The sequence below is a fragment of the Xiphophorus maculatus genome, chromosome 13 (assembly GCF_002775205.1).
Source record: "Xiphophorus maculatus strain JP 163 A chromosome 13, X_maculatus-5.0-male, whole genome shotgun sequence".
In the NCBI taxonomy this organism is placed as follows: Eukaryota; Metazoa; Chordata; class Actinopteri; order Cyprinodontiformes; family Poeciliidae; genus Xiphophorus; species Xiphophorus maculatus.
In genome coordinates, this window is record NC_036455.1 from 6,355,352 (window position 1) to 6,376,194 (window position 20,843).

General features: G+C 39.4%; 3 protein-coding genes across 5 annotated transcripts; 1 reads left to right on the forward strand and 2 right to left on the reverse strand.

The window, feature by feature from the left end:
* Nucleotides 1–1,371: 1,371 nt before the first annotated feature.
* Nucleotides 1,372–2,523, reverse strand: LOC111610467 (gastrula zinc finger protein XlCGF8.2DB-like; the record flags this gene model as incomplete). The annotated part of the gene is made up of 2 exons (XM_023344697.1): nt 1,372–2,217; nt 2,374–2,523. Coding segments are annotated over 2 exons (996 nt in total), but the record flags the coding sequence as incomplete, so codon positions are not given.
* Nucleotides 2,524–4,206: 1,683 nt separating this feature from the next.
* Nucleotides 4,207–6,587, forward strand: LOC111610450. 2 transcript variants are annotated; one of them, XM_023344677.1, is made up of 2 exons: nt 4,207–4,987; nt 5,747–6,587. In XM_023344677.1, exons 1-2 carry the CDS (start codon nt 4,721–4,723, stop codon nt 6,365–6,367), a joined length of 888 nt encoding a protein of 295 aa, XP_023200445.1. In that variant the 5' UTR covers nt 4,207–4,720; the 3' UTR covers nt 6,368–6,587. The 2 variants fall into 2 exon arrangements, with proteins under 2 accessions (XP_023200445.1, XP_023200446.1); XM_023344678.1 differs by having other exon boundaries at nt 4,207–4,852.
* A 4,227-nt stretch (nt 6,588–10,814) lies between these two features.
* LOC111610416 (gastrula zinc finger protein XlCGF57.1-like) lies at nt 10,815–19,902 on the reverse strand. 2 transcript variants are annotated; one of them, XM_023344604.1, is made up of 2 exons: nt 18,273–19,902; nt 10,815–12,334 (listed from the first exon to the last, which is right to left on the reverse strand). In XM_023344604.1, the coding sequence occupies exons 1-2, from the start codon at nt 19,871–19,873 to the stop codon at nt 10,966–10,968; spliced, it is 2,970 nt and encodes a 989-aa protein (XP_023200372.1). In that variant the 5' UTR covers nt 19,874–19,902; the 3' UTR covers nt 10,815–10,965. The 2 variants fall into 2 exon arrangements, with proteins under 2 accessions (XP_023200372.1, XP_023200373.1); XM_023344605.1 differs by lacking the exon at nt 10,815–12,334 and having other exon boundaries at nt 18,097–19,902.
* Between the last annotated feature and the right edge of the window lie 941 nt (nt 19,903–20,843).

Consider the following 20,843-nt stretch of genomic DNA (forward strand, 5'->3'; position numbering starts at 1 on the left):
CAAGTCTTTAGGGCTTAACCTTGGTACTCGACAATGCTGAGTGTCACACTGTCAGACAGGACAAGTTTAATACAAAACACAACAAAAAGACAAAATGCAAGTGTTTAGTCAATGGTAAATGTATGTATAGCGATTTATCTAGTGCAGAGGATGCCAAAGTGCTTTACATGTTGATGGTGGTAAGCTACATTGTAGCCCAGCTGCCCTAGGGCAGACTGACAGAAGCTGCTACACAATGGGCGCCATCGGACTTCTGACTAACAGCAGGCAAGGCAGGTTTGGTGCCTTGCTCAAGGACTCAACAACTGAGATGGATGTGGGAAGTTTGAACCGGCAACCCATCAGTTACAGGAACCACAGTGGCTACAACCAGTATAGCTGTAGTACCACCATCTACTGGGTTCAAGGATCAGGCACAACATACACTAAAGGAAAACTCAAAACTTTTAATGTTAAATGAAATGTTACACGTTTATTTCTTTCTAAAATACATATAAACATAAAAATAGTTTCAACATTAAAATACAGTAATCTAAATGCTGCAGCAGAACAGATTAAAATATTACAGCTAAAACAAGAGAAAAAAGCAAAATATTAAAAATAATCACATGTACTTTGTGCAATCAATGCATGAAAATTAGTTTGCGGTGAATTTTGCATTTCTTTAAAGTACAAATGATTTTTTTTTATTTGAATAGATTTTAATTAGGTATAGTAAAACTGGTTAACATAATTTGAAAGAAATGAAATCAGATTCAATCTCATTTTACATTAAACACAAAATTAACACAAATACCGTTTTGTAGATTTTTTTTTAAAACACTCAACCATTATATACATTCTATTGTTGATTTAAAAAACTACAAAAATAAACCCCACTCACTCTCTATGGTACAGAATAATACAAATCAATCCCTCAAGTCCAATCATGTGAGAATGTTCTGGAAGGGAGTCCATGTCCGGTCAAACTCTGTTAATGCATGAAATAGTCAGTGGGCCCCCAAGCCTCTTCATCTATCAGCATCAGTACTGGCACTCCTCAGGGCTGTGTGCTGAGCCCTCTGCTCTTCACGTTGTACACAGACAACATACAGTTTGACATAAACAGTAAGTTAATACAATAACATACAGTTTATCATTATTGTTTTTTGATACAGAATATACCAGAAAAATAAAATATCAATGAAGGAAAATGTGTCATGGTTGAACATCTCTAAGTATCCAAATGTGAAGATCAAAATGATCACATTTAACAAATACAACATAGGACATTTATGGAACATACTTCTACAGCTTTTCAACTGTGTGACGCGTCATGTGCTGAGTTAAACACTGTTTATGACTAAAACTTTTTAAACAGGTCACACATGAAAACGGCTTTTCAACTGTGTGAATCATCATGTGCTGAGTTAAATCCTGTTTTCGAATAAAACTTTTTCCACAGGTCACACATGAAAACGGCTTTTCACCTGTGTGAATCCTCATGTGCTGAGTTAAATGCTGTTTTCGAATAAAGCTTTTTCCACAGGTCACACATGAAAACGGCTTTTCATCAGTGTGAATCATCATGTGACGAGTTAATTCCTGTTTTTGACGAAAACCCTTTCCACAGGTCACGCATGAAAACGGCTTTTCACCAGTGTGAATCCTCATGTGCTGAATTAAACTTTGTTTTTGACAAAAACTTTTTCCACAATTTCCACATGAAAACGGCTTTTCACCAGTGTGAATCATCATGTGCTGAGTTAAATCCTGTTTTCGAATAAAACTTTTTCCACAGGTCACGCATAAAAACGGATTTTCACCAGTGTGAATCATCATGTGCTGAGTTAAAGCCGATTTACGCCTAAAACTTTTTCCACAGTTCACACATGAAAACGGCTTTTCACCTGTGTGAATCCTCATGTGCTGAGTTAAATCCTGTTTTCGAATAAAACTTTTTCCACAGTTCACGCATGAAAACGGCTTTTCACCAGTATGAATCATCATGTGCTGAGTTAAATGCGGTTTTTGACTAAAACTTTTTCCACAGTTCACACATGAAAAAGACTTTTCACCAGTGTGAATCATCATGTGCCGAGTTAAAGCCGGTTTATAACCAAAACTTTTTCCACAGGTCACACATGAAAACGGCTTTTCACCAGTGTGAATCATCATGTGCTTAGTTAAATCCTGTTTTCGAATAAAACTTTTTCCACAGGTCACACATGAAAACGGCTTTTCACCAGTGTGAATCATCATGTGCTGAGTTAAATGCGGTTTTTGACTAAAACTTTTTCCACAGTTCACACATGAAAAAGACTTTTCACCAGTGTGAATCATCATGTGCTGAGTTAAAGCCAGTTTATAACCAAAACCTTTTCCACAGGTCACACATGAAAACGGCTTTTCACCAGTGTGAATCCTCATGTGCTGAGTTAAATGCTGTTTTCGATTAAAACTTTTCCCACAGTTCACACATGTAAACGGCTTTTCACCAGTGTGAATCACCATGTGCCGAGTTAAATGCTGTTTTCGATTAAAACTTTTCCCACAGGTCACACATGAAAACGGCTTTTCACTCGTATGAGTTCTCATATGAGCATCAAAAACAGATTTTGAAGCCAAACGCTTTTTACAGATGACACATGAGAAAGGTTTTCTTCTTTGCTGATTTTGGTTCTCAGCTTCAGCGGCTTCCTGGAAGATGACTTGGTTCCTGTTTGGTTCTGATTCAGTGTGGTCTGTTTGCTCATCAACAGGAACCACCATGCAGGTATCAGTCTCCTGTTTTAATTCAATCTGTTCTTCACCCTGACTGCAGTAAACTTCTTTCTGTTCCACTTTTATCTGCTGGTGTTTTAGATCCTCCTGCTCTTCTTTTATCTGATGATCTTCAGGCTCTTCCTGTTCTTGTTTCACCTGCAGAGGTTCCAACTCCTCCTGGTCCAGAGTGGATCTCCTCTCCTGGTTATAAACGTTACACTGCAGGCAATCTGGACAAGAAAACAGATTTAAAAAGCAATCGTTATTTTATTGAAGTAAATGGGAGAAATCGTTCATTGTTTACGACAGAAATGAAAAAAATGAAAAAACCCACACCGAAAAATTTAAGAGCGTAGACAGAGAGACAGATCAGGCGACAAATCCAGCTGACAATTGGAGAATTCTCAAATGAACGGATATTAAATATTTTTTATTTATTATAAAATTAATAATAGTTGCCAATGTTGTTAATATTTACAAGTAAATTTTATTATTTCAAGATATTACTTCATTTGGAACTATCATTACTTTTATTTGTATTAAAATTTGATTTTAGTTCACTTTATATTTTTGGGGTTTATTTACAGAGTTTATTTGTAGGTTAATAATTGTTTAGTTTTTGTTGCTTTGTGTTTGTTATTTACTTTTGTAAGTTAGACATTAAGAACTGTGGGTCCATTTTCTGTAAGTATAGGGACTGGTATAGGACCAGCATGCACTGGGTTGGGCCTGTGGGTTTTGACCAGAGCAGGAGAGGAAACAATGAAAAGTAGTGATGGTGAGATGCAGCTTCATGAAGCCCTGAGGAACTCCATCCAATCATTCGACTCATGAGCCGATGCATCGCTTCTCGGCCTTTTGGCTCAGACAGCGGTCTCCTCCTTTGGGTGGTGATAGCGGTAGTCTTTGTGACTTGGCTGTTACCACTGAATTAGAGGTTCAGTAAATTTTGTCCCCGGTTGAGATATTGACCACTAAGTAGTGGAAAATATCTTTTACCTTTTATTTGTATTTATTGGTGTTTCTTAACTATTTATTGGTTTTAGTAAAGGTTTTAAACCTTTAACTGGTGGTGCCTCCACCATGGCGGCTAGCCATGCCGGCATGCGGAGGCACCACAGTGTTCGATTTTTATTTAGAGAAAAAGAAGACGAAAATAGAGTAACAAGATTGGACTTTTCCAGGAAGCTAATCCAACAGGTGCTGAAGTTTCGGCCAGATGACCTGAATTGTATCCTTACCCTGCCTTTCAATAAGGGATATGATGTAAGTTTTTGCTCTGCCGCACTTCTCAAGGATTTTTGGACACGGTTTGAAAATGCTAAGACCCAGTTTTCAGTATTTGACGTCGAGAAACTGACTGACAACTCCCTGAAAACGGTGATTGTCAGGATGTTCAATGAGACTGTCAGTGCTGAAGACAACTGTATGTGGCTGGGTAGATTTTGCACTGAGGCCAGGCTATGAAGGTGCGGGATGTGGACGGCATCTGGAACTGTGCTTGGCGGGTTCCCATTAAACAATGGGAAGACCCCCAAGGCTTCCAGGGCCTGAAGCATCTCCCCTCAATGATAGTCCTGGGGGAGAACAGAGGCTACATTCACTATCAAGGCCAACCCAAACTGTGCCGGAAGTGCGGCGAGCATGGTCATCTGGCCGAAACTTGTGAGAAAGTTTTCTGTGGTAAATGTCGAGAAGTGGGACACACTTTTGATGAATGTACGAACGGGCGGAAATGTAATTTGTGTGGTGGACAGGATCATTTGTTCAGAGACTGTCCAAAGTCGTTCGCAAATAAATTGAAAAAAGGAAAAGAGACGCCAATGGAAACGGCTAATGAGCAAGTGGACGCAGCTGGGTCGGAAATTTCAAATCTCCCGCCAGGTCCTCTGATTGGAGGAGAGGAGGAGAGGGCGGGAAGCGGGGAGGGGAAGGAAGCCCCCCCCAGACCGAAACATCCAGTGAGGGCGGGGAGATGCTAACCGAAGGCGGAGCTAGCTCGGACTCTGAGGAAGAACAGACTGACAGCAGCGATGATGCCCCCCTCCCCGACGCCCAGCTGGCCAAGAGGCCGGCATCTGAGTCACCTCCCGACCTTACCCCCAAGGTAGGGAAGAGAGGAAGGCTGGAGGAACTCTTCGGTTCTTTCGGAGAGGAATCCAGAGCCTTCCTCGCTGGCTCATCCAATGAGGTCTCGTTCCTAGACTTTGCTCACCAATCAACCCCGGAGGACCCAAACAAGGTAACGGCTTTAGAAAGACGGCCGACACCGAGAGCCCGAAGGGGGAATGGAGCTCCAACCCGACCTGCACCACCATGTGGGAAGGAAGAGCTCTGTTCACAGGACAGTCTCTGAACCCGCCTTGTTTTAATGGCTGCCCGTTTTTTAACATGGGTTTAAATTAGTATTATCTTGTTTTTAATCTTTCAAAATGTCGTACTTGATTTTAGCCATCATACTCATGACTCTCACCTTCTCAACCATCAATGTTAGAAGTGTGAAGTCGCGAGTTAGAGTCCAGAGTGTTTTATCCTTTTTAAGCTCCGTACAGTCAGATGTGTTTTTACTACAAGAATGTTCACTCCCGCTTTTAAAGAATTACACCCGGTGGCAGGACTTGTGGCCACGGCGTCTATATGGAGCGGCTCCAATGAAAATAAAAATGACGGCGTGGCCATTTTAATAAACAACCCGCACATCTTGGTGAAGGGGAGCACCGTGGTGAGAGAGGGAGGAGCACTTTTAGCAAATCTGACTTTTAACGGACAGGATTTTAACCTCTTAAATATTTATGGCTTTAATGACAAACACGATAGGTATGACTTTTTAGACAGAAAGAGAAACAGAAAATTAAAAAATGATAAAAAGAGATTTTAGAACCCCAGTAGCTTTTAACCTTTCTCTTGCATATGCTTTTATTCGGAAATTTTTAGAACATTTTGGACTGGAAGGAGAGGAGAACAAGATTTTAACCATCGTTTTATCATTTCTGTTGTGCAGGACCGGGAACCAGTGACTCCAGTGCGCGGCCTCCTGTATGGAGACGCCTCCACCGTTTGGCGCAACGTGAGCCGTCCCGTCCTTCCAAACAGACTCCAGGACCTGTCATGGATGGTGGCTCGTGGGATCCTGCCGGTCAGAGCCGTTATGCACTCCCGAGGCATGTCTGCAACGTCCATCTGCCCCCGACCCGGTTGTGGCGCGCCGGAGTCGGTGAGGCCCCTGCTGTGGGAGTGCAGCGCTGCTGTGGACCTGTGGGCGAAGGCCGGCTCCTTGCAATTCCCACACTTGCCAGCAAGGGAGGTCCTTCATGTACAGCTAGTGCTGTATGGGGTGAGCCAGCTGAAAATGACTAAAAAAGACTTCGCTGAGAGGTGGCTCACCCCAGCCACCATCAAAGACGCCATTTGGACCTCCAGAAACTTGCTGGTGAGCAGGCGCAGGCAGATGCCCCCCGTGGCTGTGATCCGGATGGCAGCAGCAAAAAGAGGAACACCAAGGGCTGCAGGTGGCGCGCCAAGGACACAGCCACAAAGAAGAATCGCCTGCGCCTCCGTGGACGAAGGAGCCGGCGCTCCACGAACAGAGGTCCAAGCAGCGGCGGCCTGGCTCTCCGGGTGAGGCAGGAGGGAAGGAGCTTCAGGGCGGGATCCCCTCTGAGCACCAGCGCTGTTTGGAAGGACGGGGCGGCTCCGGACTTGGGAGGGAGTCACCCCGGTCCTGCTCAACTTTTAACACACAGAGATTTTGTGTTTTATACTCTTGTTCTTAGCTTCTTTTAGTTTGAACTGATGATTTTGTAAGTTTTTAAAAGTTTCTGAATAACTGCAACAATGTAATGTTTTTTAAATGTTTATAGTAACAATAAAATTTTTTCGAAAGAAAAAAAAAAAAATGAGCCGATGCACCGCGGTGCTTCATTTGCTCTACTGTGACATCAACTGGACAATATATGTAAAATAGGCAACGTGAAAACAACATGAAGCTTTACAATGAATAAACAAGTTTAAAATGTTTGTGATTATGATACATAAATTCTGATTAATCTGGTTGTATGAAACAATGGCTGGATCCAAAAGAAAACTAGAAACAAATAGAAAAGAGGGTTGTGATTGGCTTGTTACTCGCTATGTCACCAGGGACAACGATTTATTACTAAAAAATAAAAACTTTAACTGCTCAGGTTTAGGTGAGTTCTCTGTCTTACCCGCTTCATTACTCAACACATCACTAATGTAAAGTTTGATCTTTGTTATTTGGTTGTCAAACTGGAAAAAATAAACTATAAAAGCAATCTTCAAGTTTTTTGGACATTGAACTTATTTTACCTTCGTACGAAGCATCACCTCAGTGCAGCAGTGGCTTGTTGACTGAACTTTTATAGGATGTTTGGTTTGACAAACAATCGCCACTACAATTTATTTATTACAAATTATTACATTTTACAGCTACTAACACACTATTATTGTTTCATGCTGTTTGCTTTACTAACCTTGCGCTGCATTGTTCACATTTCTCCTGTTTTCAAAAGTAAGTTTGATTAGTTAAAGGAGGAAAAGCCATAAAAAGGTCATTTTATTTCTACATCAATAAGCCATTTTCACAGCGTAATTGTGATTCCTGCGTTCATTTACCGGTTAACAAAACATTTATACGGGAAAAGAACATTTACTAAAATGATCCTCATACAGAAAGGTGCAGACATTTAGACCTTAACCTGCATCCAAACGCTGGTGGTTCCTACCTATTCGGTGTAAGATTATCTGGGGCCTCCGGGAGAAATCCAGCAGTCTGCGATGATCATCCATCTCTTCCTCCGACTTGACGATGATTTCTTTAAACTCTGTGAATGTTTCTTCAGCAGCAGTTAACGGCTCGTTGATAAACTCGTTTAGAGAAACAGTCGAACATTCAACCAAACAGACCATGCGCCATTTTCTTTGTCTTCTTCTTCTTTGGGATTTTATGACTGTCGTTCATTCATGTCATTGCATTACCGCCACCTTGTGGATCTTACGATCATCACATCTAAAGATTTCTCATACAGTGCCAGTTCTCTTTGAAAGACGTAAAATCTTTTCTTCCACTTTATCTAAATAAAACAAATACAATATTAGTATTCCAGTTTTCCACAAATCCAAAGTTAATATTGTCTTCTGATTCGTATCTCCTACATCCCGCAACATGTTTCACAGTTTCTTCACTCCACCAGATCAGAACCTTTCCTATAGTTTCCGTATATCCACAATGATCGCTGCTGCTTTGTTCGGAGTTACCGCTGGTTCCGCCCATCCTGTGGCTTATTGAGAGCCGATCAGCACCGGCTTGTTCATTTAATTGTGCGGTGCTGGTGGTCGAGTGTAAAAGACTTTTAACGGTTTTATCTATTTGAATTTTCTACCGGTATTTAAATAATACTGTAGTTTCTTTCTACTGCACTAGATGGGTTAAATGCTATTACTCTCTTTAATATTGAAATTATTCAATATATCACCTTATATTTTACCTTTGCAAGCATTACTATGCCATATTTAAAGTTTTAAGGAGGGATGTTGGATGTAATTTTAAGTTATTCAGTTTAGCTGACAGGTTTGCACTGTTTAACTTTTTTCTGCTGCTTCTACTCATTTCATTTCAGCAAGTGTTCTGCAGTTGAACTCAAATGTTTCTACAATTTTCAGCAGTAACATTCAGCACTAACACGACATTTTCACAGGAAAGGCAAATGTTCTACTAACTTTCTAAGACACTAATAATATATCTATGTGTGGAGGTTAAATTAGTTCCAGCATTAGAAACATGTGTAACCGGGTTCTGCTTCACTCCACTGTACCAGGCCGGCCCCAGTAACCCCTCGACTCTGCGTTGTGTAGATTTTTAATGAAGACGAGAAGTTTCTGGTTTATCAAGTTTATTTCCTGAATGGGAACATATGGGGAGTTCAGATCAGTGCAACGGCTCCGCTTCATTCAGCACACTACAACAGAGCGTTAAGTTAGCCTTTAGCTTAGCACATGAAGTGTTTGATAATTTTAACTAAACTGAAAGTACAAAAATTGGTGCTAGGCACACATCTAGTAATTAATAAATTTCACACTATTTGTCCAAGTTAATAAAAATTATGTTGCTAACACGTTTCTACTGTGTGCTGAAAAACGCAACTCACCTCTCGTGCAGCTTTCACAGACTGGCACTGAGTGCAGGAGCCAGCAACATTTAACCAGCCACACAGAGAGGGGGCGCTATTTCCCCATTGCACTGATCCATATAAAGCAAGTGGGATTCTACAACTTAAACCTAAACACTGTTACACATGGTAATCTATAATAGAAAACAGCTGCAGCAGAACAGAGAAAAATATAACTAAGACAAAAGACACAACAAATTATTGAAGAAAATATTCAACCATATTTTCTACAATCAAGAAAAATCAATGCATGAAAACCAGGTTGTACCAGGTTAGGATTGGCTTTTTTACTTATCACTTGGCGGCTGGGATGTTTATGGACCTGTGAGGGGCTGCTTCCTTTTTCACAGTTGGTGCGTTGGCTTTTCTGTAGCATCCTTCCTACTGGTGGTGTAGTCGGCAAGTTGAGAGGCTTGTGTTTTTGGCTTATTTGTGTATGAAGTGGTGAAAGTGCTTGTGTTGGCTGGTGTTTGCATTTTGATTGGCCCCTTTTTTTGGGTCTGGTATCGTTTGCTGTCTGTCTGTCTTGGTGTTGGTATGGGCTGTGATTTATTGCTTTGCTAGCCTATCTGTGGCCACAGCCTGGTGCTGGGCTGGGATTCAGGGCTGTGGGTTGTATTCTTGTTCTGGATATTGCGCTGAGCTGGCTGGTCGGTCCATTTCTTGGGTTGGGGTTCTTTCAGTCAACCCGGTGCGCTGTATGTCTGCTGGATCTTCTTCATTGGGACTAGGTGAATCCTTAGGTTGGCAGGCTGGCTTTGTGAATTGGGATATGGGTTTGGTTTGAATGATTCCTAAGCTGGTGGTCCTGGTTCTGGTTGGATCTCTGTGTATGAGAAATGCAAGTGGGTGTATGGCGCCCATTTTTGTTTTGTTTATTTTGACATTATATACATGGGGTTGAATGTCTGGGTGTACACATGAGAATGGGAACATGTGATCTTGTCTCTGTGTGCCTGGTCTGTCTGTCAGGTTTGGTCTCTGGCTCCCTCCTCTCTGTGATCACCTTTATATCAAGTTGGGTGAGAGGAGGGGGCCCCTATAAAACTTTTTTCTCACCTTTCTTTTCTCTCCCGATTTCTTCTCCGTCTCATTACAACTTAATAAAATAAACCCAAAGCAGTTTCTAATAAAGTTTCATGTAATTATATCAGGGGGAAGCCATAATGGTCCACTTATGCAAGTCTTTAGGGCTTAACCTTGGTACTCGACAATGCTGAGTGTCACACTGTCAGACAGGACAAGTTTAATACAAAACCCCAAAAAAAGACAAAATGCAAGTGTATAGTCAATGGTAAATGTATGTATAGCGATTTATCTAGTGCAGAGGATGCCAAAGTGCTTTACATGTTGATGGTGGTAAGCTACATTGTAGCCCAGCTGCCCTAGGGCAGACTGACAGAAGCTGCTACACAATGGGCGCCATCGGACTTCTGACTAACTGCAGGCAAGGCAGGTTTGGTGCCTTGCTCAAGGACTCAACAACTGAGATGGATGTGGGAAGTTTGAACCGGAAACCCATCAGTTACAGGAACCACAGTGGCTACAACCAGTATAGCTGTAGTACCACCATCTACTGGGTTCAAGGATCAGGCACAACATACACTAAAGGAAAACTCAAAACTTTTAATGTTAAATGAAATGTTACACGTTTATTTCTTTCTAAAATACATATAAACATAAAAATAGTTTCAACATTAAAATACAGTAATCTAAATGCTGCAGCAGAAAATAGCAAAATATTGAAAAATGACTTCATCTATCAGCATCAGTACTGGCACTCCTCAGGGCTGTGTGCTGAGCCCTCTGCTCTTCATGTTGTACACACACAACATACAGTTTGACATAAACAGAATGTTAATACAATAACATACAGTTTATCATTATTGTTTTTTGATACAGAATATACCAGAAAAATAAAACATCAAAGAAGGAAAATGTGTCATGGTTGAACATCTACAAGTATCCAAATGTGAAGATCAAAATGATCACATTTAACAAATACAACATAGGACATTCATGGAACATAATTCTACAGCTTTTCAACTGTGTGACGCATCATGTGCTTAATTAAATTATGTTTATTACTAAAACTTTTTAAACAGGTCACACATGAAAACGGCTTTTCACCTGTGTGAATCCTCATGTGCTGAGTTAACTTCCGTTTGTCACCAAAACTTTCTCCACAGTTCACACATGAAAATGGTTTTTCACCAGAGTGAATCATCAGATGCGTAGTTAAATTTGATTTCTGAATAAAACATTTTCCACAGTTCACACATGAAAACGGCTTCTCACCAGTGTGAATCCTCATGTGCTTAGTTAAATTCGCTTTATGACTAAAACGTTTTCCACAGGTCACACATGAAAACGGCTTTTCACCAGTGTGAATCATCATGTGCTGAGTTAAATCATGTTTTCGAATAAAACTTTTCCCACAGGTCACACATGAAAACTGCTTTTCACCAGTGTGAATCATCACATGACGAGTTAAGTCATGTTTTTGAAAAAAACTTTTTCCACAGGTCACACATGAAAACTGCTTTTCACCAGTGTGAATCCTCATGTGCTCAGTTAAATTATATTTTCCACTGAAACTTTTTCCACAGTTCACGCATGAAAATGACTTTTCACCAGTGTGAATCATCATGTGCCTAGTTAAATGCGGTTTTTGAAGAAAACTTTTTCCACAGTTCACACATGAAAACGGCTTTTCACCAGTGTGAATCATCATGTGCTTAGTTAAATTCTGTTTTTGACTAAAACCTTTTCCACAGTTCACACATGAAAACGGCTTTTCACCCGTGTGAATCATCATGTGCTTAGTTAAACTCTGTTTTCGAATAAAACTTTTCCCACAGGTCACACATGAAAACGGCTTTTCACCAGTGTGAATCATCATGTGCTTAGTTAAATTCTGTTTTTGACTAAAACCTTTCCCACAGGTCACACATGAAAACGGCTTTTCACCAGTGTGAATCATCATATGCTGAGTTAAACTCTGTTTTAGACTAAAACTTTTTCCACAGGTCACACATGAAAACGGCTTTTCACCAGTATGAATCATCATGTGCTGAGTTAAACTCTGTTTTCGATTAAAACTTTTCCCACAGTTCACACATGTAAACGGCTTTTCACCAGTATGAATCATCATGTGCTCAGTTAAACTCTGTTTTAGACTAAAACTTTTTCCACAGGTCACACATGAAAACGGCTTTTCACCAGTGTGAATCATCATGTGCTGAGTTAAATTCGGTTTTTGACTAAAACTTTTTCCACAGTTCACACATGAATACGGCTTTTGACCAGTGTGAATCATCATGTGCCGAGTTAAAGCCAGTTTATAACCAAAACTTTTCCCACAGGTCACACATGAAAACGGCTTTTCACTCGTATGAGTTCTCATATGAGCATCAAAAACAGATTTGAAAGTCAAACGCTTCTTACAGATGACACATGAGAAAGGTTTTCTTCTTTCCTGATTTTGGTTCTCAGCTGCAGCAGCTTCCTGGAAGATGTCTTGGTTCCTGTTTGGTTCTGATTCAGTGTGGTCTGTTTGCTCATCAACAGGAACCACCATGCAGGTATCAGTCTCCTGTTTTAATTCAATCTGTTCTTCACCCTGACTGCAGTAAACTTCTTTCTCTTCCACTTTTATCTGCTGGTCTTTTAGATCCTCCTGCTCTTCTTTTATCTGATGATCTTCTGGCTCTTCCTGTTCTTGTTTCACCTGCAGAGGCTCCAACTCCTCCTGGTCCAGAGTGGATCTCCTCTCCTGGTTATAAATGTTACACTTCAGGCAATCTGGATAAGAAAACAGATTTAAAAAGCAATCGTTATTTTATTGAAGTAAATGGGAGAAATCGTTCATTGTTTACGACAGAAATGAAAAAAATGAAAAAACCCACACCGAAAAATTTAAGAGCGTAGACAGAGAGACAGATCAGGCGACAAATCCAGCTGACAATTGGAGAATTCTCAAATGAACGGATATTAAATATTTTTTATTTATTATAAAATTAATAATAGTTGCCAATGTTGTTAATATTTACAAGTAAATTTTATTATTTCAAGATATTACTTAATTTGGAACTATCATTACTTTTATTTGTATTAAAATTTGATTTTAGTTCACTTTATATCTTTGGGGTTTATTTACGGAGTTTATTTACAGGTTAATAATTGTTTAGTTTTTGTTGCTTTGTGTTTGTTATTTACTTTTGTAAGTTAGACATTAAGAACTGTGGGTCCATTTTCTGTAAGTATAGGGACTGGTATAGGACCAGCATGCACTGGGTTGGGCCTGTGGGTTTTGACCAGACCAGGAGAGGAAACAATGAAAAGTAGTGATGGTGAGATGCAGCTTCATGAAGCCCTGAGGAACTCCATCCAATCATTCGACTCATGAGCCGATGCACCGCGGTGCTTCATTTGCTCTACTGTGACATCAACTGGACAATATATGTAAAATAAGCAACGTGAAAACAACGCGAAGCTTTACAATGAAAAAACAAGTTTAAAATGTTTGTGATTCTGATACATAAATTCTGATTAATCTGGTTGTATGAAACAATGGCTGGATCCAAAAGAAAACTAGAAACAAATAGAAAAGAGGGTTGTGATTGGCTTGTTACTCGCTATGTCACCAGGGACAACGATTTATTACTAAAATATAAAAACTTTAACTGCTCAGGTTTAGGTGAGTTCTCTGTCTTACCCGCTTCATTACTCAACACATCATTAATGTAAAGTTTGATCTTTGTTATTTGCTTGTCAAACTGGAAAAAATAAACTACAAAAGCAATTTTCAAGTTGTTTGGACATTGAACTTCTTTTATTTATGTAACTGTTTGGTGTATTAGTTGAAAACGGCGTAAAAATAAAGAAACTGTAAATTCCCACTCATATTGGGCCCATGAATGCACCTTTGCCCATAGTCATTGTGCCCCTTTTCCCCATAGACTATAAATAAACGCCTCATGGACCGCTCTTGCCTATTGTTACTGAAGAGATTTAAGGCGGCCATCTTGGAGCGGTCGACCGTTCCACTCAGCTTTATGTTTAACAGACTCAATGACGTATCAGCACATTTATCAATCATAACTCACTAAATACTAAACAGATATTCACCAATTTTTCTGTAAACCTTATTAAAAGGTTAGCAACATTTACAAGGAAATGATTTTTCAAGTATTTTTGAATGACTGATATAAGGTTGAGCATATTTAACTATTCTTAGTGGGGAAAACAGAATAGAGTCAGAATAGAATGTGTTGATATTTCTGTATTATGATTATTTTACAAAGCACACAACCAGTCATAATTTTTGAAATATGTTATTTAGTAATATCAATACATATTTATATAAATATACAAACACAAAATAATACAATCAGAGAGAAATAAAGATGATTAAATAAGAGATCCAAAAAGGGAAAGAGATCCAAAAAGTGGTGAAATCAACCTTTATTGAAGTTTAACTAATTAGAAAAAGGTTTCACAAATCCCTAACATGGTTCTGAATATTCTGCTGTTAGAGCAGAATAATCCAGTTCAGGTCTGAAGAGTCCAGGTGTTGTAGTTTTTAAACTAGAATCGAATAAGATGCGGAAGCTAGTGAAAAATTAGGTGGAATAACCCTTTAGCCATTTCCCGAATCGGAAACTAAATTCAGCTTCGTGTATATGAGCCATTTTCACAGCGTAATTGTGATTCCTGCGTTCATTTACCGGTTAACAAAACATTTATACGGGAAAAGAACATTTACTAAAATGATCCTCATACAGAAAGGTGCAGACATTTAGACCTTAACCTGCATCCAAACGCTGGTGGTTCCTACCTATTCGGTGTAAGATTATCTGGGGCCTCCGGGAGAAATCCAGCAGTCTGCGATGATCATCCATCTCTTCCTCCGACTTGACGATGATTTCTTTAAACTCTGTGAATGTTTCTTCAGCAGCAGTTAACGGCTCGTTGATAAACTCGTTTAGAGAAACAGTCGAACATTCAACCAAACAGACCATGCGCCATTTTCTTTGTCTTATTCTTCTTTGGGATTTAATGACTGTCGTTCATTCATGTCATTGCATTACCGCCACCTTGTGGATCTTACGATCATCACATCTAAAGATTTCTCATACAGTGCCAGTTCTCTTTGAAAAACGTAAAATCTTTTCTTCCACTTTATCTAAATAAAACAAATACAATATTAGTATTCCAGTTTTCCACAAATCCAAAGTTAATATTGTCTTCTGATTCGTATCTCCTACATCCCGCAACATGTTTCACAGTTTCTTCACTCCACCAGATCAGAACCTTTCCTATAGTTTCCGTATATCCACAATGATCGCTGCTGCCTTGTTCGGAGTTACCGCTGGTTCCGCCCATCCTGTGGCTTATTGAGAGCCGATCAGCACCGGCTTGTTCATTTAATTGTGCGGTGCTGGTGGTCGAGTGTAAATGACTTTTAACGGTTTTATCTATTTGAATTTTCTACCGGTATTTTAATAATACTGTAGTTTCTTTCTACTGCACTAGATGGGTTAAATGCTATTACTCTCTTTAATACTGAAATTATTCAATATATGACCTTAAATTTTACCTTTGCAAGCATTACTATGTCATATTCAAAGTTTTAAGGAGGGATGTTGGATGTAATTTTAAGTTATTCAGTTTAGCTGACAGGTTTGCACTGTTTAACTTTTTCCTGCTGCTTCTACTCATTTCATTTCAGCAAGTGTTCTGCAGTTGAACTCAAATGTTTCTACAATTTTCAGCAGTAACATTCAGCACTAACACGACATTTTCACAGGAAAGGCAAATGTTCTACTTACTTTCTAAGACACTAATAATATATCTATGTGTGGAGGTTAAATTAGTTCCAGCATTAGAAACATGTGTAACCGGGTTCTGCTTCACTCCACTGTACCAGGCCGGCCCCAGTAACCCCTCGACTCTGCGTTGTGTAGATTTTTAATGAAGACGAGAAGTTTCTGGTTTATCAAGTTTATTTCCTGAATGGGAACATATGGGGAGTTCAGATCAGTGCAACGGCTCCGCTTCATTCAGCACACTACAACAGAGCGTTAAGTTAGCCTTTAGCTTAGCACATGAAGTGTTTGATAATTTTAACTAAACTGAAAGTACAAAAATTGGTGCTAGGCACACATCTAGTAATTAATAAATTTCACACTATTTGTCCAAGTTAATAAAAATTATGTTGCTAACACGTTTCTACTGTGTGCTGAAAAACGCAACTCACCTCTCGTGCAGCTTTCACAGACTGGCACTGAGTGCAGGAGCCAGCAACATTTAACCAGCCACACAGAGAGGGGGCGCTATTTCCCCATTGCACTGATCCATATAAAGCAAGTGGGATTCTACAACTTAAACCTAAACACTGTTACACATGGTAATCTATAATAGAAAACAGCTGCAGCAGAACAGAGAAAAATATAACTAAGACAAAAGACACAACAAATTATTGAAGAAAATATTCAACCATATTTTCTACAATCAAGAAAAATCAATGCATGAAAACCAGGTTGTACCAGGTTAGGATTGGCTTTTTTACTTATCACTTGGCGGCTGGGATGTTTATGGACCTGTGAGGGGCTGCTTCCTTTTTCCCGGTTGGTGCGTTGGCTTTTCTGTAGCATCCTTCCTACTGGTGGTGTAGTCGGCAAGTTGAGAGGATTGTGTTTTTGGCTTATTTGTGTATGAAGTGGTGAAAGTGCTTGTGTTGGCTGGTGTTTGCATTTTGATTGGCCCCTTTTTTTGGGTCTGGTATCGTTTGCTGTCTGTCTGTCTTGGTGTTGGTATGGGGTGTGATTTATTGCTTTGCTAGCCTATCTGTGGCCACAGCCTGGTGCTGGGCTGGGATTCAGGGCTGTGGGTTGTATTCTTGTTCTGGATATTGCGCTGAGCTGGCTGGTCGGTCCATTTCTTGGGTTGGGGTTCTTTCAGTCAACCCGGTGCGCTGTATGTCTGCTGGATCTTCTTCATTGGGACTAGGTGAATCCTTAGGTTGGCAGGCTGGCTTTGTGAATTGGGATATGGGTTTGGTTTGAATGATTCCTAAGCTGGTGGTCCTGGTTCTGGTTGGATCTCTGTGTATGAGAAATGCAAGTGGGTGTATGGCGCCCATTTTTGTTTTGTTTATTTTGACATTATATACATGGGGTTGAATGTCTGGGTGTACACATGAGAATGGGAACATGTGATCTTGTCTCTGTGTGCCTGGTCTGTCTGTCAGGTTTGGTCTCTGGCTCCCTCCTCTCTGTGATCACCTTTATATCAAGTTGGGTGAGAGGAGGGGGCCCCTATAAAACTTTTTTCTCACCTTTCTTTTCTCTCCCGCTTTCTTCTCCGTCTCATTACAACTTAATAAAATAAACCCAAAGCAGTTTCTAATAAAGTTTCATGTAATTATATCAGGGGGAAGCCATAATGGTCCACTTATGCAAGTCTTTAGGGCTTAACCTTGGTACTCGACAATGCAGAGTGTCACACTGTCAGACAGGACAAGTTTAATACAAAACCCCAAAAAAAGACAAAATGCAAGTGTTTAGTCAATGGTAAATGTATGTATAGCGATTTATCTAGTGCAGAGGATGCCAAAGTGCTTTACATGTTGATGGTGGTAAGCTACATTGTAGCCCAGCTGCCCTAGGGCAGACTGACAGAAGCTGCTACACAATGGGCGCCATCGGACTTCTGACTAACTGCAGGCAAGGCAGGTTTGGTGCCTTGCTCAAGGACTCAACAACTGAGATGGATGTGGGAAGTTTGAACCGGAAACCCATCAGTTACAGGAACCACAGTGGCTACAACCAGTATAGCTGTAGTACCACCATCTACTGGGTTCAAGGATAAGGCACAACATACACTAAAGGAAAACTCAAAACTTTTAATGTTAAATGAAATGTTACACGTTTATTTCTTTCTAAAATACATATAAACATAAAAATAGTTTCAACATTAAAATACAGTAATCTAAATGCTGCAGCAGAAAATAGCAAAATATTGAAAAATGACTTCATCTATCAGCATCAGTACTGGCACTCCTCAGGGCTGTGTGCTGAGCCCTCTGCTCTTCATGTTGTACACACACAACATACAGTTTGACATAAACAGTATTTTAATACAATAACATACAGTTTATCATTATTGTTTTTTGATACAGAATATACCAGAAAAATAAAACATCAAAGAAGGAAAATGTGTCATGGTTGAACATCTACAAGTATCCAAATGTGAAGATCAAAATGATCACATTTAACAAATACAACATAGGACATTCATGGAACATAATTCTACAGCTTTTCAACTGTGTGACGCATCATGTGCTTAGTTAAATTATGTTTATTACTAAAACTTTTTAAACAGGTCACACATGAAAAAGGCTTTTCACCAGTGTGAATCCTCATGTGCTGAATTAAATTTTGTTTTTGACAAAAACTTTTTCCACAATTTCCACATGAAAACGGCTTTTCACCAGTGTGAATCATCATGTGCTCAGTTAAATCCTGTTTTCGAATAAAACTTTTTCCACAGGTCACACATGAAAACGGCTTTTCACCAGTGTGAATCCTCATGTGCTGAGTTAACTTCCGTTTGTCACCAAAACTTTTTCCACAGTTCACACATGAAAATGGTTTTTCACCAGAGTGAATCATCAGATGCGTAGTTAAATTTGATTTCTGAATAAAACATTTTCCACAGTTCACACATGAAAACGGCTTCTCACCAGTGTGAATCCTCATGTGCTTAGTTAAATTCGCTTTATGACTAAAACGTTTTCCACAGGTCACACATGAAAACGGCTTTTCACCAGTGTGAATCATCATGTGCTGAGTTAAATCATGTTTTCGAATAAAACTTTTCCCACAGGTCACACATGAAAACTGCTTTTCACCAGTGTGAATCATCACATGACGAGTTAAGTCATGTTTTTGAAAAAAACTTTTTCCACAGGTCACACATGAAAACTGCTTTTCACCAGTGTGAATCCTCATGTGCTCAGTTAAATTATATTTTCCACTGAAACTTTTTCCACAGTTCACGCATGAAAATGACTTTTCACCAGTGTGAATCATCATGTGCCTAGTTAAATGCGGTTTTTGAAGAAAACTTTTTCCACAGTTCACACATGAAAACGGCTTTTCACCAGTGTGAATCATCATGTGCTTAGTTAAATTCTGTTTTTGACTAAAACCTTTTCCACAGTTCACACATGAAAACGGCTTTTCACCCGTGTGAATCATCATGTGCTTAGTTAAACTCTGTTTTCGAATAAAACTTTTCCCACAGGTCACACATGAAAACGGCTTTTCACCAGTGTGAATCATCATGTGCTTAGTTAAATTCTGTTTTTGACTAAAACGTTTCCCACAGGTCACACATGAAAACGGCTTTTCACCAGTGTGAATCATCATATGCTGAGTTAAACTCTGTTTTAGACTAAAACTTTTTCCACAGGTCACACATGAAAACGGCTTTTCACCAGTATGAATCATCATGTGCTGAGTTAAACTCTGTTTTCGATTAAAACTTTTCCCACAGTTCACACATGTAAACGGCTTTTCACCAGTATGAATCATCATGTGCTCAGTTAAACTCTGTTTTAGACTAAAACTTTTTCCACAGGTCACACATGAAAACGGCTTTTCACCAGTGTGAATCATCATGTGCTGAGTTAAATTCGGTTTTTGACTAAAACTTTTTCCACAGTTCACACATGAATACGGCTTTTGACCAGTGTGAATCATCATGTGCCGAGTTAAAGTCAGTTTATAACCAAAACTTTTTCCACAGGTCATACATGTAAACGGCTTTTGACCAGTGTGAATCCTCATGTGCTCAGTTAAACTCTGCTTTCGATTAAAACTTATCCCACAGTTCACACATGAAAACGGCTTTTCACTCGTATGAGTTCTCATATGAGCATCAAAAACAGATTTGAAAGTCAAACGCTTCTTACAGATGACACATGAGAAAGGTTTTCTTCTTTCCTGATTTTGGTTCTCAGCTTCAGCAGCTTCCTGGAAGATGTCTTGGTTCCTGTTTGGTTCTGATTCAGTGTGGTCTGTTTGCTCATCAACAGGAACCACCATGCAGGTATCAGTCTCCTGTTTTAATTCAATCTGTTCTTCACCCTGACTGCAGTAAACTTCTTTCTCTTCCACTTTTATCTGCTGGTCTTTTAGATCCTCCTGCTCTTCTTTTATCTGATGATCTTCTGGCTCTTCCTGTTCTTGTTTCACCTGCAGAGGTTCTAACTCCTCCTGGTGCAGAGTGGATCTCCTCTCCTGGTTATAAATGTTACACTGCAGGCAATCTGGACAAGAAAACAGATTTAAAAAGCAATCGTTATTTTATTGAAGTAAATGGGAGAAATCGTTCATTGTTTACGACAGAAATGAAAAAAATGAAAAAACCCACACCGAAAAATTTAAGAGCGTAGACAGAGAGACAGATCAGGCGACAAATCCAGCTGACAATTGGAGAATTCTCAAACAAACGGATATTAAATATTTTTTATTTATTATAAAATTAATAATAGTTGCCAATGTTGTTAATATTTACAAGTAAATTTTATTATTTCAAGATATTACTTAATTTGGAACTATCATTACTTTTATTTGTATTAAAATTTAATTTTAGTTCACTTTATATTTTTGGGGTTTATTTACGGAGTTTATTTACAGGTTAATAATTGTTTAGTTTTTGTTGCTTTGTGTTTGTTATTTACTTTTGTAAGTTAGACATTAAGAACTGTGGGTCCATTTTCTGTAAGTATAGGGACTGGTATAGGACCAGCATGCACTGGGTTGGGCCTGTGGGTTTTGACCAGAGCAGGAGAGGAAACAATGAAAAGTAGTGATGGTGAGATGAAGCTTCATGAAGCCC